Source organism: Thunnus albacares, chromosome 9 (genome assembly GCF_914725855.1).
Source record: "Thunnus albacares chromosome 9, fThuAlb1.1, whole genome shotgun sequence".
Classification (NCBI taxonomy): domain Eukaryota; kingdom Metazoa; phylum Chordata; class Actinopteri; order Scombriformes; family Scombridae; genus Thunnus; species Thunnus albacares.
The window spans coordinates 25,495,851-25,511,414 of NC_058114.1; the positions used below are offsets into that span (position 1 = coordinate 25,495,851).

At 41.3% G+C, this 15,564-nt stretch overlaps 1 protein-coding gene across 5 annotated transcripts in view; it reads left to right on the top strand.

Moving 5' to 3' along the window:
• Positions 1 to 15,564, top strand: part of suco (SUN domain containing ossification factor) — a 46,597-nt gene that overhangs the window by 10,292 nt on the left and 20,741 nt on the right. For all 5 annotated transcript variants that reach the window (XM_044362600.1, XM_044362601.1, XM_044362602.1 and 2 more), the window contains exons 2-4: positions 12,541 to 12,661; positions 14,058 to 14,159; positions 14,584 to 14,921. In XM_044362600.1, coding sequence (XP_044218535.1) covers positions 12,541 to 12,661; positions 14,058 to 14,159; positions 14,584 to 14,921 — 561 coding nt within the window. The remainder of the gene's footprint in view (positions 1 to 12,540; positions 12,662 to 14,057; positions 14,160 to 14,583; positions 14,922 to 15,564) is intronic.

Here is a 15,564-nt window from a genome sequence, read left to right on the forward strand (position 1 = left end):
GTTTTTTTGGATAAACTGACCACATATTGGGAATCTACACTGTTATTTTCTTGTCTGGATAAATTATTAAAACTTAATAAAGTAACATATTAACAGTCCTACAGCAAATGTAAATGACTACTAGCTCATTCTGTTTTGACGTGCATCCAAGAACCTGTATAGCTACTCATATGACTCAACTCTGAATCTTCCCTCGACCCTCAAAACGTCTGTGATGTAAGTTAACATCATACAATGTAGAAATGTAATGTTAGTTACTCATTAACACTGCATGTGTATATGTTTACATCCGTAGTAACCTTTTGAAACTTGAGATGGTAGGTTTCGTTGCATCTTTGTGCTATTTTTAGCTCAGAGAAAGTGTATCCATCAAGCTAGCAGTACTACACCTGAGAGCAGCTGAGTCTGTATTTTCACTACATGTTGCATCCTTGGTAAGTGGAGTGAGGTATGTAACATTTGGCTCTGTGTATAAATGATCACAAAAACTGAACACTGTAAAAATGTTAATATGCAGTGTTATTCAAGGTTGCTTTGTCGTAATATCTGTGCCAGAAAAGTTGCATGTGCTAATTGAGCTGCACCATATTGGTCATCGTCAATATGTCATCTAATGTGCGGTGTATCAAAGTGTCTAAATAATAATTGTACTGTTTTAAATGTATGTGTACAACCTATTGTACTGAGGTTTAATGAGCAGCAATTTTAGAAAGGAAAAAAAGAACTTCAATTTGGGACAATGGTTGTTAAGTCTGGGAATTCGGGACACTGAGGAAAAAAGTTAATTTCGAGCACTGATCAGAGCAGAGAGGGAGAGACAGAGGAGAGCAAATGACCTCCTAAACTGGTTCCAAATTCTTACTGACTATGCAACAATGGGGTTAGTGGTATAATAAGAAATGGGCTTTACCACTGGGAGTTCAGAGCACAATAGAGTTGGTAACGAGGTGAGTCCACAGGATGTATTCTCCAGGATTAGCCATTTAGGGGTATCGGAGTTGTCTTTGTCACTCATCCAGTTAGTCATTGCCGTAATGTTGGCTGGCCAATAATAATATAAAAGAAAGAAAATCCCAACTTTTAATGTCCCGTTTCAGACAGGCCATCAAGGGCAGGAAGTTAACTTTGTAGAGGTCTTTATAATTCTGTGTAATCCAGATTCCCAGATATTTGAACTTTTTTGTGTTGATTTTAAATGGGGTCAAATTGAAGGAGATGTTCTTGGCAGCTATGTTGATGGGCATTAACTCACTTTTTTGAAGATATGTTTTATAGCCTGATATTTTGCCAAATTTCTTGAGAGACAGAAAACTCGCCCCCTTAAGTACGCCTTCAACGATTTCCAGACCGTTGAGGATGACATTCCCCAGGTCTAATTATGGGTGAGAAAAAATTCAATTTCAGATTTAATGAAATTAACAAAAGGAAACAAAGGGTTAAATCTCCATGAGCGATAAATGGGTTCTGCACCGGGAATGCGTACCCTCATAGTCAGGGGGCCATGGTCAGAGATGACTATGGACTGATATTCACAAGAAGCTACCATTGGGAGAAGTTTGTTGTTGATAAAGAAATAATCTATCCATGAGAACGTCTTATGGACCGGAGGGAAAAAGATGTAGGGTTGCGGAAATGCCAAACATCAGTTACGCCATATACCTGAAGAAAAAGTTGGATTGATTGTACTGATTTTGTCTCGGATGTCGTCTTAGAGGAGCGTCAGTCTAAAATTAGAGAGTGTACGCAGTTTGTGTCCCAACCTAGAATGAGGTGATGTGTATCCATGTTAGGAAATTGGGAGAACATATTGATGAAAAATGCATTGTCATCCCAATTTGAGGCATAAATGTTACCCAAAATAACTGGGAATCCGTACAATCAACCAACTACAATAACATACCGCCCCATGGGGTCAGATTCGGTGCTGGACATCACAAATGGTACATTCTTACTGATTAGGATCACTGCCCCCTCGCCTTGGAATGATATGCTTGTCCTGTCCATCCCCCTCTCAATCTGAACTGGTCAGCAGTGCGGAGATGAGTCTCCTGGAGGAATGCAATATCAGCCTTGAGATGATTAAGATGTGTGAGTACCCTTCTGCGTTTCACAGGATGATTTAAACTAACTTAACTTGACATTCCAGCTTACAAAGTTAACCAGACAACCTGTACTCCTAAATTATTAATGTCAGACATTAGGAATCATGGATAAGTAAATGTCAGTCCTTTGAGTAGGATTGTTTATGACCCGTTGCCACATTGTACATCAACACAATCTTGGTGGTAGTGAAGTTTGGTGACAATAACCCGAGGTTTTCCAATAGACTTTCTCGGTGCGAGACCTCTGTGCGAGCAATCAACCAGGACTTCTTTACCCATATGCAAAACTTCTTTCAGAAGTTCAGAAACTGATTCAGTGGAGCTCAAACCACTTTCCTCTGCAACACCCACAATGCGAACATTACATCTGGGCGTCCCCCCTTTCATGTCCTCATTCTTCTCTCTCAAATTAGCCAACTGCAGTGACCTCACCTGACCATGTTGACAAGCCTTCTTCCACGTCGCTGATAGTGGCCTTCATATTATCCATTTCAGAACGAATAGTCACTTTGCTGTTTACAATTTCAGACTTAACCTCTTTCAGCTCACTTTTAAGAAAGTTAAAGTCTTCAGTGGGTGCATTCTTTAGCTCTGAACAGAGATGTCCGCTCTCAGTGAGTAGAAAATGTCCACTTTCAAATCCGCGGCGTCCATTTCTGACTCTGGCCGTGGAGCAGGTGGTTGGTCACAGCAGTCTGTAGGAACTTGTGAAGTAACATATACAGTTCATACTTGCTCCAGGGCTTCTTGCATATGTTAGAAAATGATATTCACATGAAATTTGCAGAAAGTGAGTAATGAAATAATAGTTTGGAAAAGTTAGGCAGGTGCTCAGCTCAACATGTCCTACTCCACTGCTGGCTCACTAGCGCCACCATGATAGAAACATAAGTGGGAACACAAATCAATTTATTTGATTCGCACATGGAATGACCCCAACGCTTATTTGGATTGGTAATTGTAGGCAGTGAACAAGCATAAAAACTTGCGAAGAGCTCCTGCTTCCTGGCAAGTTTTTTGCAGCAGTCTTGTGCTTGTACCTGGTGACTTGGCCTATTTGGTGCTACAGCAAGCTTCCACATAGAGGCATGTCTGTTCATTCACACTACATCCTGGAGAAAGGCTCCTGTGTACATTTTGGAGGATTTATATGCGTCACAGAGCTGGAATAGCCAAAGAGAGATCCTTTTAGATCCTTTTAGAAAGTCAAACAAGCTTTACAAATGGCTTAAGTTAGTGTTGATCATAGAGGGTACATGGACTTTCATTATATAAAATGAATTCAAGTGCTTGATCGAATTTTACTTATCTCAAATAGGATGAAGTGTCATTCTGCTAGGAACTACTGGGCTTGTTCCAGTGTGTTTTATTAGCATGGCATTTTAAGAATAATAAGCCACCGATCAAGTTCTCTTTCAACAGTAGTGTGGCTTCATAGCCGTTCAATTGCTTAAACACAGCTTCATAAGCCAAGCAGATATAATAAACCACACAATTGCATAAAGTTATTCTGGAAATGCAGGTCGTGCATTGATATTTTAAGCTTTTATGCTGTTACTTAATCATATCAGTAGCATAGTGTATATGCTGTATATACTGTGCAGTATACTGTTTTCTCTTGAGTGTCACTGTTATTTTTTTGAGCATATATGTATGTTTTTAACTTTGTTCACTGTTATCAGGTAAGATCCTGTTTGCTGCAGTGTGGACAGTTTTACAGATGAAGCGATGTTGGGCACAAACAGACAAAATAAGTTTCAATGTAGTCGATGTCTTTGAAGAAGCTTGTTGCTATTTCAAATCAAAGACTGTTCATGTCTCCACACTTTTGTTTGTCCTATCACTTTCCACCTGCTGGGAACAGGTCCGAACAGCTCTGCAGCTCTCCTAAACTCTGGAGGACATTGATGATTGTTGATAAGTTGCTTTTACTACTGCTCTGATGGGCTTGATAATTATAGACCCAGATTCGGGTGCCAGGAACAGGGCTGGGTCATAATTCTTTGAAAGGGGGGCGGTATACATGGCATGCCTCTACTCAACACAACATTAAAGCACTTAGAGAAACCATTCCAACCCCATTCACCACTCAAGTCTTTCTGCTCCGTCTCTGTGTTTTTTGAGTGTTTTCTGAGGTATTGATTTGTTTGCTTGTAGAGCGAACAACTAGGAGCCATGCAATTGTGCCTAGTTACAGTAAGGATGCATTGACAACTTGAGCACTAATAATAAGTGGGGTCTGCCACTTAGCCAATATTGATCTCATCTGCCTTGTCCAAAATAAAATAGTTTCACTTACTGGATTAAGAAAGTGGTCAGATGTGCAAAAAGTATGAGCCAAATGTGCAGCAGTCAGCAGAACATCTGACCCTGAAAATTCATACCTGAGTCTGTGTTTTGACTTGGACAGTGTTCGAGTGAAGATCAGAACCATTTGAATTGCAGACAGAAGTCAGAGCTTTTGCTGTTGCAAAGAAAACCTTGTCGTGCCCCAAGCTTGAGGATTTGCAAGTTTACATAGAAAGTGGAGTGCAGGGAAAACACACGAATTCTCCATGAGTCCAAGAATTCAAGAGAGGCTCTACTAGGGGGGAAAGGTGAGCTTCATTCAATCAATCATTGAGGAGCTTGTCTTTGTATACTCCTCTTTCAATAAAAAATAAATTGCAAAAAGACCCACTAACCAATCAATAGCCAGGACTTTGGGTGCCTCAGCTGAAATCATTGAGTATTTGGTTGACAGATTTACTCTCGGTGAGGTGGCTGCAAGTAAAGTCTGGTTCAAGACTGCATGTATGAGTGTGTGTGAGAGCTGGAGAGATATTAACCAGTTCAGCCACTGTGTCCTAGCTGCCCCGAGGATGCATCAGTGGAGAGGATTATGGAGGGATCAGCAGGCTTTAGAACAAACTGCTGCTCTACATTATTCCATGCTTCAATGTGGAGGAAAATCAGAACGCCCACGCAAACGTGTGCACAAAAACACTCTCAGTCCTCTCAGGCTGGGCTTTTAAAAATCTGCCCCCCCCCCTCTTCTTCTAAACAGTGACGGCGTGTTTTTGTCTGCCCGGCAGATGCGCTGGCCTACTTTTACTGGCGAGCCCTGGCATGTCTCCCTGCCCCACAATCCACCTCGGCCCACGTGGATCCTAGATTCTCTCTCCTCAGCTCTTTTTCTCCTTATGTGCCTCCATGGCTGATTTTTTTTTTTCTTCTCTCGGTCAGCTGTGTGGAGGTAAAGCACAGAGAGTGATGGTCGAATATGCGTCCTCGGCCTCCTCGGAGGATTTATTCTCAGAAATGTGGCTCTGGGAGAAAACAGCTGGATTAGATTGGCTTTTTTATTGGGGGTGTGTATATGTGCATAGAATATGATTGGGCCTTGTTAAGTTGACAGTCAAGTTTAAAAGGAAACTAACTCATTACATCATCTCACTGTTCTCCATCAGCCTCAGTTAACTCATCTCCCTGCACCACATGTTGTATATCAAGAATTATCTCAACTTCTACGGAAAACATCACAAGACTCTCTCCTGCCTCGGGACAGACAGAGAGGACAGACCAATGTAGTATTCAGTTTTCCTGTTGAATTTATAATCACGGCCATAATAACATACACTCAGATAAAATCACTCCTCTTGTTTTTTTTTTTTTAATTTATCTCCCTCCCTTCATGTTTGGTCACAACAGTTGACACGGTTTAAGTTTTTTTTCATTTAAGACAATTAGGATAAGAAGGACTTGGTGTACATGATGTGCTGTTGGATACTTAAAGGCTGTGCGTGTGTCTGTGTGCGTGCGTGTGTGTGTGTGTGTGTGTGTGTGTGTGTATAATCAAGCTGCTCTGAGATCTAGGCCAGGGGAAGGAAAAGCAGCAACTAATCTGTCCTGGTTCAGGTAATGTACCTGTCTGTGTTGCAGTGTCATTCTCTGACTAAGGGCAGAGTGATAAAGGCAACGCTCTCCTGATTTTTGCATAATCAAACAGCAAAACTACACATGGGAAGGTTGTCAAAGGAATTTAAAAAAAAAAAAATATGGAGAGAAAGAGGAGGACCCAAGGCTGTAAGATGTGACACACAAGCATACGCACATACGAGTTCACATGTGTTGTCGCGCTCGACGCCTGTGAATATTTTGAGTCACCGAGCAAACATCCTGCCTTGAGAGGGGATCAGAGCCCAGTTGGCATGCCGTGCAGCTGGTGATAATATTTGACTCGCCGCTAGCAGACGAATCCGTCCTCAGCCTGCTGTCTCTGCAGTTTTGTCTGCTCTCTGTCAGTTGGTACAGTACAGGACTGCTGTTGATTTGGCGCAGTTATACCATGTCTCCTGATTCTGTATGATCCCAAAGCCAACAGGAAATATGAGGGGATTTGGCTGCGCGGAACCAGGAGGGACAGTGATTTAGGACATGTAGCCAGTGTGTCTGTGCACTGATATGTTGCTTTTATTTTCTTTATTCCTGTATATCTTTCTCAGTTTTAATCTATGAAAGGCATTATAATGGCATAACAAGTAGAGAACTGTCTGCTGCTCTGTGACTAGCTGTGTATTCATGTTTCTGTAAAGGGCGCCAGACAAGCTGATAATGTCTTCTTCAGCAGCCATAGGAATATCTCACAATGATCGAGCCATTTGTATCCATTAGGAGTGAATGTAAAAGACGGAAAGACTTCTTTTAAATCCCAGGTGCTTCTGAAGTGGGACAGGAAACGGGCATAGAGAGAGAATGAGGAAGAGTGTATTTTCAGGCTGCTGACTCATTAGTCTTGCCTCAGGCTCTTCCTTCATTAGCTCGGCATTGACCAATTACTGGTGTGTAGCATACATGGCTCACTTAAACACTCTGTTTCAGTGGTCTCTCTATAGCTATCCATATGTGGGTCATAACTTCCCCCTCCCACTGTTGCGTAACCATTTGAATTAAAAAGTAGGTCACAGTCCACCCCCCAAAGAAGGTCCTCTCAAAGCAGCTCCCTCCTCACCCTTTTTTTTTTTTTCTCTTTTCATGTGCTCTCCTTTTTTTTTTATCTTGGAAGGAATGTCAACACTCAGGTCTTTCCATTCATTCACAGAGATGACGCTGAGCGGGGGTGGAGTGGGCATCTTTCCTACTTGTTTTACAGCGTGGGCTTTGGTTAACACTTAGATCGGTAACCACAGGGTATTTGTGGTCTTAAATTGCCCCACACATTTTAATCTCTGTATTTGAATATTTATTATTTGAATAGTGATCTGTGACTAGGCAGGTTTCAGTCAAACATTGGTTCAGGGAGTCGCATTGTAGAAGTTGGTCAGATTTGCATGTGTCGTCACAAGTTTATACAGGATTGTTTACTCTGTGACGTGTTGATCTTAACCTGTTCAGTGGTGTTTAATGTGTTTGTCATTCATGTGTGTTTACACAAGCACTTCCTTATCAGAATTATTGAGGGCATTTTTAAAAAGGGGAATTAAAAGCAATGTTTGGGAATATAAAGGCATCATTATTGACATGAATTGTATGTAGTCGGTTTTTACTATTGGATACTACTAAAAGCAACAGGAAATTCACATAAGATGGGATTTTACAATTTTGTGACTTATGTTTCATGAAGTGACAATTAAAACAAGCTTACAGTTTCTTTTCTAAAATAGAAACTGCAGCGGACTGTGAAACTAGACTGTGAAACTGTCAAGGTTTCTGTGAGAGATCATGCAGGAAATTGACTGAGATCTTGAAATAAAATAAACATATCACCACCCAGAAAAGTTTTCAGACCATCCCAGACTTTTGTAATAATGATAAAGCAATTCTAAGGCTTTGTAGCCTCCCGCACAAAGATGCCAGCACTGATATTCTGAGGGCTTCCAGTAAACACATCATGCTCCAAGGACAGCACTGAAAATGCTTTCCTGTAAATCACGTGACACAATGTTCTGACCAAAAAGGTATGAATTCTAGCGTGTGGAACCGTATGGAGAAAAAACACAGTTTAAACCTACAAAATGAACTCCACATTAAACAAAAGGTGTTTTTAGTGTGAATGTATAAGCTGAGTGGATAGACTTGCAGTATGTGTCAAGATCAGAATCAATATTAAACATGCACAGAAGCCTCAATTAAATGTAATGACTGCATATACAATAGTCATGTATCCTTAAGCTCTCCTTTTTTCTGCATTCCTTTCCTTTTTCTCAACTATCTGCTTGTCTCAGGATAGATACATATTACATGTGCAGGCAGGCCAAGTTATGTATAATTATGTATCATTTTTGGATAAATGTCAACGGTTGTATAGACTCTACAAGGCTGAAGGGCTTTGAAATACTGCTGCATCAGGAAAGGTGTCAATTTCTTTGCTTTTTGACTTGATTTTCACTGCTGTCTCGTGCTGTTGTCCATGCTCCTCCAGTGTAAATGGCTTTTCCCTATATAGCACTGCCCTTCTGCACCTCATACTATATCCTGTTATGTTCTTTAGGTGTGTTGTCAGACATGATGTTGTTTGTCTGGAGCAAAGAGTAGATGTGACTAGATTGAACATGTAATTTGACAACTTAATCTCTTGTTTGGTTAACCCTAATAGTCAGTTACTAGATTTGAAAATATTTAAATATCAAAAATATAATATAGCTATTAATCATCATTTTTTTTACGTGTTGTCCTCAAAATTAACTGTCACTTCATTTCAACAGCAGTCTGTTAGGTAACTTTGGTCATCACGTCTGCCATCTTCCAGGAAATATGTGTAAGGTGTCTTCCTTGTAACTCTATGAGTGGTTGAGTGTGGGGGTGGGGGTCGGGACGGGACACAGGAGACATTTGAAACGCAACACAACATAGTTTAAAGCTATGGATCTAAGTTTAGCCAGGAGCCTATATTAGCCCATGGTTCATATTTACTCTTAGTATCTGTACACTGCCTGGCATTTAAGTTTCCAACACTGGCTTTGTGGTCCTTTCCAATCCTTTCGGGGAAACTGTATATTACCAGGTGTTGATGTAGTATATAGGAACATGCTTCACATTTCATCGTCAGCAGGGATCTAAAACGTCAAAGGTAAATGTCATGCCTCGGTGTCACAGTCAGCTGGTCTCCATCATAGACATGACATTTTGTACCTATATACAACGTCCTGACAGGCATGAATCCATCATAGAAGAGGCGGACATATGAACTGCGACACAGCCAGAAGACGTCGTGTTTTAGAGTCGCCAACACTCTTGTCTGGAAACACTATAACACATTTAGTAAATAGCATGTCAACCTGAGTAGAAGCAGCTCCAGTATTTGGATTATCACCTTGTCTTATTGAGTTGTCATTTGTTCATAAATCTGATGGAGGGATACAGAACAGCTATCAGAAGATCCTCTTACAAATTAAGTCAACACTGGATGTTCTTGTCATCTTTTATCTCATCATTCAATCACCTCAAATCTTAATGAACAGAATACAGACGGAGAGGCTCTCTTAGTGACAGGACACCGACGTGCACAGATGGTTGTCTCTGTGTGATTGTGAGTATATGCTGCTCACTACTCATCTCTGTCCTGACAGCTAGGCTGACAGGGTGCTAACATGACTGTCCATGTGTCCCACTCTCTCCTGAAATTGATATTTGACCGCTCAAGGGGAACCGTAACCTGACGCACCAGATGGTTTGTCACACAGAACCATCTGAGAAGTCGTTCTTGTAAACTGTTTGGAAAATCACCGTCTGTCACCGGCTTACCTTGCGAGGCAGCTGGATTCGCAAGATGATGAGATCACGCGAGAATCCTTTATAGGACGCTGATTGGTGGGTTCGGACATGACACATGAGCATGTAACTTGAAGCCTGACAAGATGGATTCTCTCTTGATGTCGTGATTTCGCGAATCAAGCTGCCTTGCAAGTTGAGGGGAACCACTCCAGTTTTTAGAATCACATGGTGTTTGAATCTGAGCTCTGTGTCTCTGTGTGTCACCGTGACAGTCACTGAACCAAGGTGTTGTCATTCTCCAAATTTGATTTTTCCATTTAGTATTTCCATAATGTGCTCAGCCCTTCAGGTCTAAACAAATGTAGAAGGCACATGCTGGTGCTTGTGGTTCTCCATAAGAGAGCACGCGTGAAGTCTTTGAACACTGAATAATTAATTCAAAATGTTTGAGTGTCTAGTTTTGGCCTTTCTGGTCTTCAGTGTGTGAAAAGCTCTTTGTTTGATGCCGGCGCAGTTCAGTTTAACTCAATCTGTTCATGATGAGTTAGCGTAACAACTCTAAAGCAGTCTGCTGACTGACTTATTAATGTTCAAAGAAGTTAAGCTTAGATATAGTTTGTGGGTGGGTTTGCATCATAGCAGAGGGAACATGTTTAGACAGACCTCTTGCCAGTTCAGCTTTGCTTCTCTCCTGCTGCTCCATTCCTCACTTTATTTCAACTCTACTGATAAGGTAACCAACTGAGAACCAGCTGTCTCTTACTCCTGTTGCTATCTCTGTCTGTTCCCTGTTTCCTTATCATCCTCTTGCCACGTCTGCCTTCTATTACCTCTGCTTGTTTCTTATTGCCTCTCATCCTTTCCATTCCTATCTGTTTTGCACTCTCTGTCATCTATTATTCAGTCTTGTCACTGCAGAGTTCTGACATTGATATGCTAAAAGTACATTTTTTTTCCCAAGGACTCATTATTAACATGCATATTAAAGCAGCAGTTCTGTATTTAAAAGCTGCCTGTGTTTTTACAGCCGCCTAGTAGTCTGGCAGAGATAATGTAGGTTAGCATGTGCTCCAGGCCTCTGCTCTTCATATTGGCCCAGTATGCCTTGGTAGCTGCAGGTGCATAGCAGCTACATTTTGCTGCTGTTCTGTACTGTATATTAGGAGTAGCTTTGGAAACTAGGCGCTAGGTATGCAAAAATTTAGAGGCTGAAATGAAACTTGGATTGAGCTGTGCACGTTGCACACGTGCAATCACAGGTGACTTGTGTTGAAATAACATTGATGCCTAAAAGAGTTGCAACAATAACCCGGGTCCTGTTAAGCCTTATGGGCAGAGAGGAGGAAAACAAAGAGGAGAGTGTAAGGAAGACTGATTCGAAGAATGCAGTTTGCCTTGAGCAGCTTATAAAAATACACGCAGTGGAATTTTGTTTAGGCTGGTTATTTATTCTTGATTATTCAATTTAGGCATTTCTTTTACTCTCTGCCTCTCCTTGTGGACCTAATTTACACTCTCTACTTTGTTTTTCTCTCTCTCTCCCTTTATTCTCTCTGCTTTTCCTCATGTACATACAGCCTCACTTGCTCTCCTACACTCAAAATGCTTTCAGTGTTTGTGCCCAAAGAGTTTGTGTCAGTGCCCCCCCCCCCCCCCCCCCCCCGAGGGGAAAAAAGTGCTTCACTGTGGAGGATGTGATGTAGTGCAGTCTAAGTTTGCTTGTTATTCAAAGGCTGATGGTTTTTTACAGCATTTTGTGCTTTTGCCACTGAATCTTTCATCTTTGTGTTGTAGCCACCATATGATGCACTGGCACTGGAATAGGGGGGACAACAAGACTTTTTGTCCCCCCACTTTCAAGTGTTATGGTAATAAGGTGGTAACGTCTAAGCCAGGTATTACAGTCATAGCGATAATGTCTAAGCCTAACAAATTGGACCTTTAAATCCAATTATAATCAGAACACAGAGGACCGTGAGTAGCCTATTGTGGCTGCCAGTTCAGACTAGTTAAAATAATTTGACCACCAAATACAACATTTGGACATATTTTTCGTGATAGTGCAACGACCAGTGTAAGCAGCATATGGACAGTTTGGTATTTTCCTGACCTTAAAATTAGTTTTGCCCGTCTGTGTGGTATTGTGGTGCCCAGCGCTGCATTCTTGGTGAACTGTCAGGATGAGACGCGCAAATAGGCAGTGCAAAACAAGATGTTGGTGTATTTGTGGAAAGTGGGTCTTTTTGTGGAGCAAAGTTACTCCACTGCCACTTTGGTGAATTTATCAACAAGCGCAAACTAAATAACTCGATATTTTACTTTTTTTACGAAGGAGACGTCAGGTTAGCAGGGCTCATCATTGCCTCTTTTCCTACTTTCTTTTCAGCAAAAGTAGCATCTCATGTTTTATCCTTGAAGCACATTGCAGTGCAAACACTGTTGTGTAACATTAATTATTAAACTATGTGACCATTTATGAGGTGAGATAGGCTACAATTAGAGTTGCGGCTGAAATAGCATTGGTCTGATCATGACGATTACATCATCCAAAGCTGGATGTCTCCACACTTCAAAACTCATTCCAGCACTGCTGCCATGACGTGCACTAGAATGGTTGTTTTTTGCTACTAAATGTACATTGACTGGACCCCCCCAACTTTACTTACAAGTTCCCTTTGTATGATGATGATGATGATGATGATGAGTTTGCACTGTGCTGATACATTCTGCCTTGTTTGTATTTCAGGTACCCCAGTCAACATGTGTATTGTTCAGAGCAGAGCTTGTCTGGTCCAGGTCAGTCTGCCGGGGACAAAAACCCTGATGGCCACAAGCAGGAGCTGGAGCAGGACACTACACAACACAAGGTGTGTTGAAGTTTTGTGCCTTTTACATGTTTTACAATCAGTCAGTCAGATGAAGCAATGAACGGCTGTAATACACTATTGTAGAAAGGAACAAACCTTTTTAATGCCTTTTTAACTTCTCAAAGTCTTAAAATTCCAACCACGCCACCCTGAAAATACTTTTCTAACTGTCATAGCCGCAACAGAAATAGACAAGTTATATTGCTGGTTCGTTTTTGTTTGTTTGTTTTGGCTGGCTGTGTGATGGTGAGCAGTATTATTAGACTCATCTCTCGTGGTGAAATGTATGAGTTAGCAGAACACTAAGAGGGTGGTGGTGGGAGTTGCACTTTACTGACCTTGTAACCCCTGGTGAAAAGTAGGAGGAATTGAAAGAGGCGGAGTAGCTATAAAGGATTGGTGTGAACAATCAGGGAGGTGCTGGATTATGGAGGCCATGTGGATGGTGGGAGGGTGATGGTATTACATAAGTGCTTATAACTCCCACCAAGATAGCAGTTTTTGTAGAAGAAAACAACATATCGGTTCTCTGACTTTATCTTTCTAACTTTACAACTGATTATTGGAACTGTGTCAAGAACACTTAAAGGGTCCAACGATGTGCAGTACTCTACATAAAGATTAGAGCCCCTTCCAGGTCAAGAGCTACTTAGAAAGCAGCCCAGTTACACGTCGTCAAGAACATAGGCTCCTCTGTATAAGTTATGGAGGAGCTGGTGATGTAGGTTAGGACCAGTTCTGTGGGGTTAAAGATCAGGGTATACAAAGCTTTACAAATTCTCAGCTTTTTGTCCTTATCGCAGCCTTAGTGGCTGAAAAGGATGGAGACTAATCCATCTTAAGGCAGTCTGTGGATGTTATTATTTGCATTCAGTGGAAAGTAGAGCAGTAACAAAAGTTTGCCTAAGGTGGACCAACGTTAGCTCTGGGTTAAATATTTGATACCCTTAGCTCTCATGAATGGGCCCTCAAAGATGTGTGTGTGTGTGTGTGTGTGTAGTAATGTGTGCATGAGAATCAGAATGAATGATAATTTACGGAAGTGAGTGTGTTTTGGTATGCATGTGTGAGCACAGAAGAAGGGGAATCATTGTTTGTAGTCCAGCAACAAACAGGCATGGCAGGGCAGTTCAACAGGCCTGGCAGTCTGTCATTGGCCCTATAACGCAGTCTTTGTCCCGTCAACAAAAGGCTTTTTCACAGCCTGAGATGCAAAAACCTTTTGTATCTCACAGTTTCACATAAAAATGCATTTTTAGAATAAACCTAATCCATCGATAATGTCTTGAAAAGAGAAATTTGGTGCTGTGACGATGGTACCTAATTGTGTTTTAAAGTTCTTATTCGAGACTGTGAACTACATGATGATGTGGAGTTTATTTTATTTTCCTTTTAGGTGGTGGAAGAATGGATGACACACACATCCTACGATATGGGACTAGAGACAGAGAGAGCAGCACAAGAGAAGCTAGCAACACACAATATACACCAAGAACAGGTAACAGTATACGTTTATCAATTATTGAAAGATTACAAAACTGTGTCTAGTTAATATTGACCAAATGAAAACTACATTATACAGAAATAGCAAGACAGAATGAGTCAAAGCAGTTAATAAAAGACCTCTGTCCATTATAATATCACCTCATAAATAGGACAAAGCACACAAAAAAGGGAAATGAGGGGGGGAAAAGGAAATAATGAAATTCGTCAGTCTCTAGTCATGTTCCAATTATGGCTTATTTGTGGCTGAAATTTCTTTCCATTCAAGTATCACAGTAGTTTTGACCAAATACCTGCATATCAATAATGGGGCAATGTGTTGAAGATGAAACTATTGGAGGAGTCAGAGGACATTTGTATACAAGAAATTTTATAATTATCATTAATACGTGTGTTTTTTTTGTATTTTCTTTCTCCAGACTGTGAATCCACGGGAAGCTGAGGTGGAGGAGACAAAGCCCAACCCAGAGTCTGATACTGTACCTGTTGCTCCTGAGCCAGAACCCTCCCCAGACCAGGTTGATTTGGACCTGCAGACTGACACCCAGGATCAGGACCATGACCAGGAAGCCCTGGTTTCCTCCACTCCAGAACCAGTTCCAGCACAGGGCCAAGTGTCCACAGATGCCCCAAACCCAGCAGAAGTCCTCATTGACACCCCTGCTGCACATCCCAGCCTGGACTCAAACCCAGCCACATCCCCAGATGAAGCTGAAAACACACCTACCTCACAGAGTGCCAGCCCGACCCACACAGGGTAAGCTCAATCCTCATTCCAGCAGGGACCCGCGTCTCTGGTATTAGAAGTTGGCTATAACCACAGAAACATTAGTGAACTGAAATTATATTCTTTGATGTTATTAAAATATCTGTTCCTTTAATGATGGTTAAAGCCAATTTCAACCCTATCGAGGTATAATATACATATTAAATATAGGTTAATGATTTCCATTGTCATGTCAGACATTGCACATTTTCTTTGATATTTTTGTTGGTTAACTTTTTTTCTCCTTAGTTTTGTTTTATTTAAGTTATTTTGTTTTCTAATTTAACCACTGCAAATGACTGATCACAAACTGAAAGTGAAACTCAAAGGAGAGCTGGTCTAAAATCCTGGATATGTCGAAATCACTTTCCGTGGAACTGGTGGCCAGCACTGTGAAATTACATGGAACTACTGCGTGAACTTTGTAATCAAGGTTTTTGGAAATCATGGAAAATCCCCTGTGAGGACATGGAACTAGTCTAGATGTCTCCTGGTTGGAACCATCAAGAAGAATTTGTCCATCGCAAGGAAACTTTTGAATTCAACTCCTTTCTCAAAGTGGCTGTCAACATCAGGACGTTTCAGTCGACATTTTAAGACCTGCGCATCAGCTGCCCCACCTGCAAGCAACCTC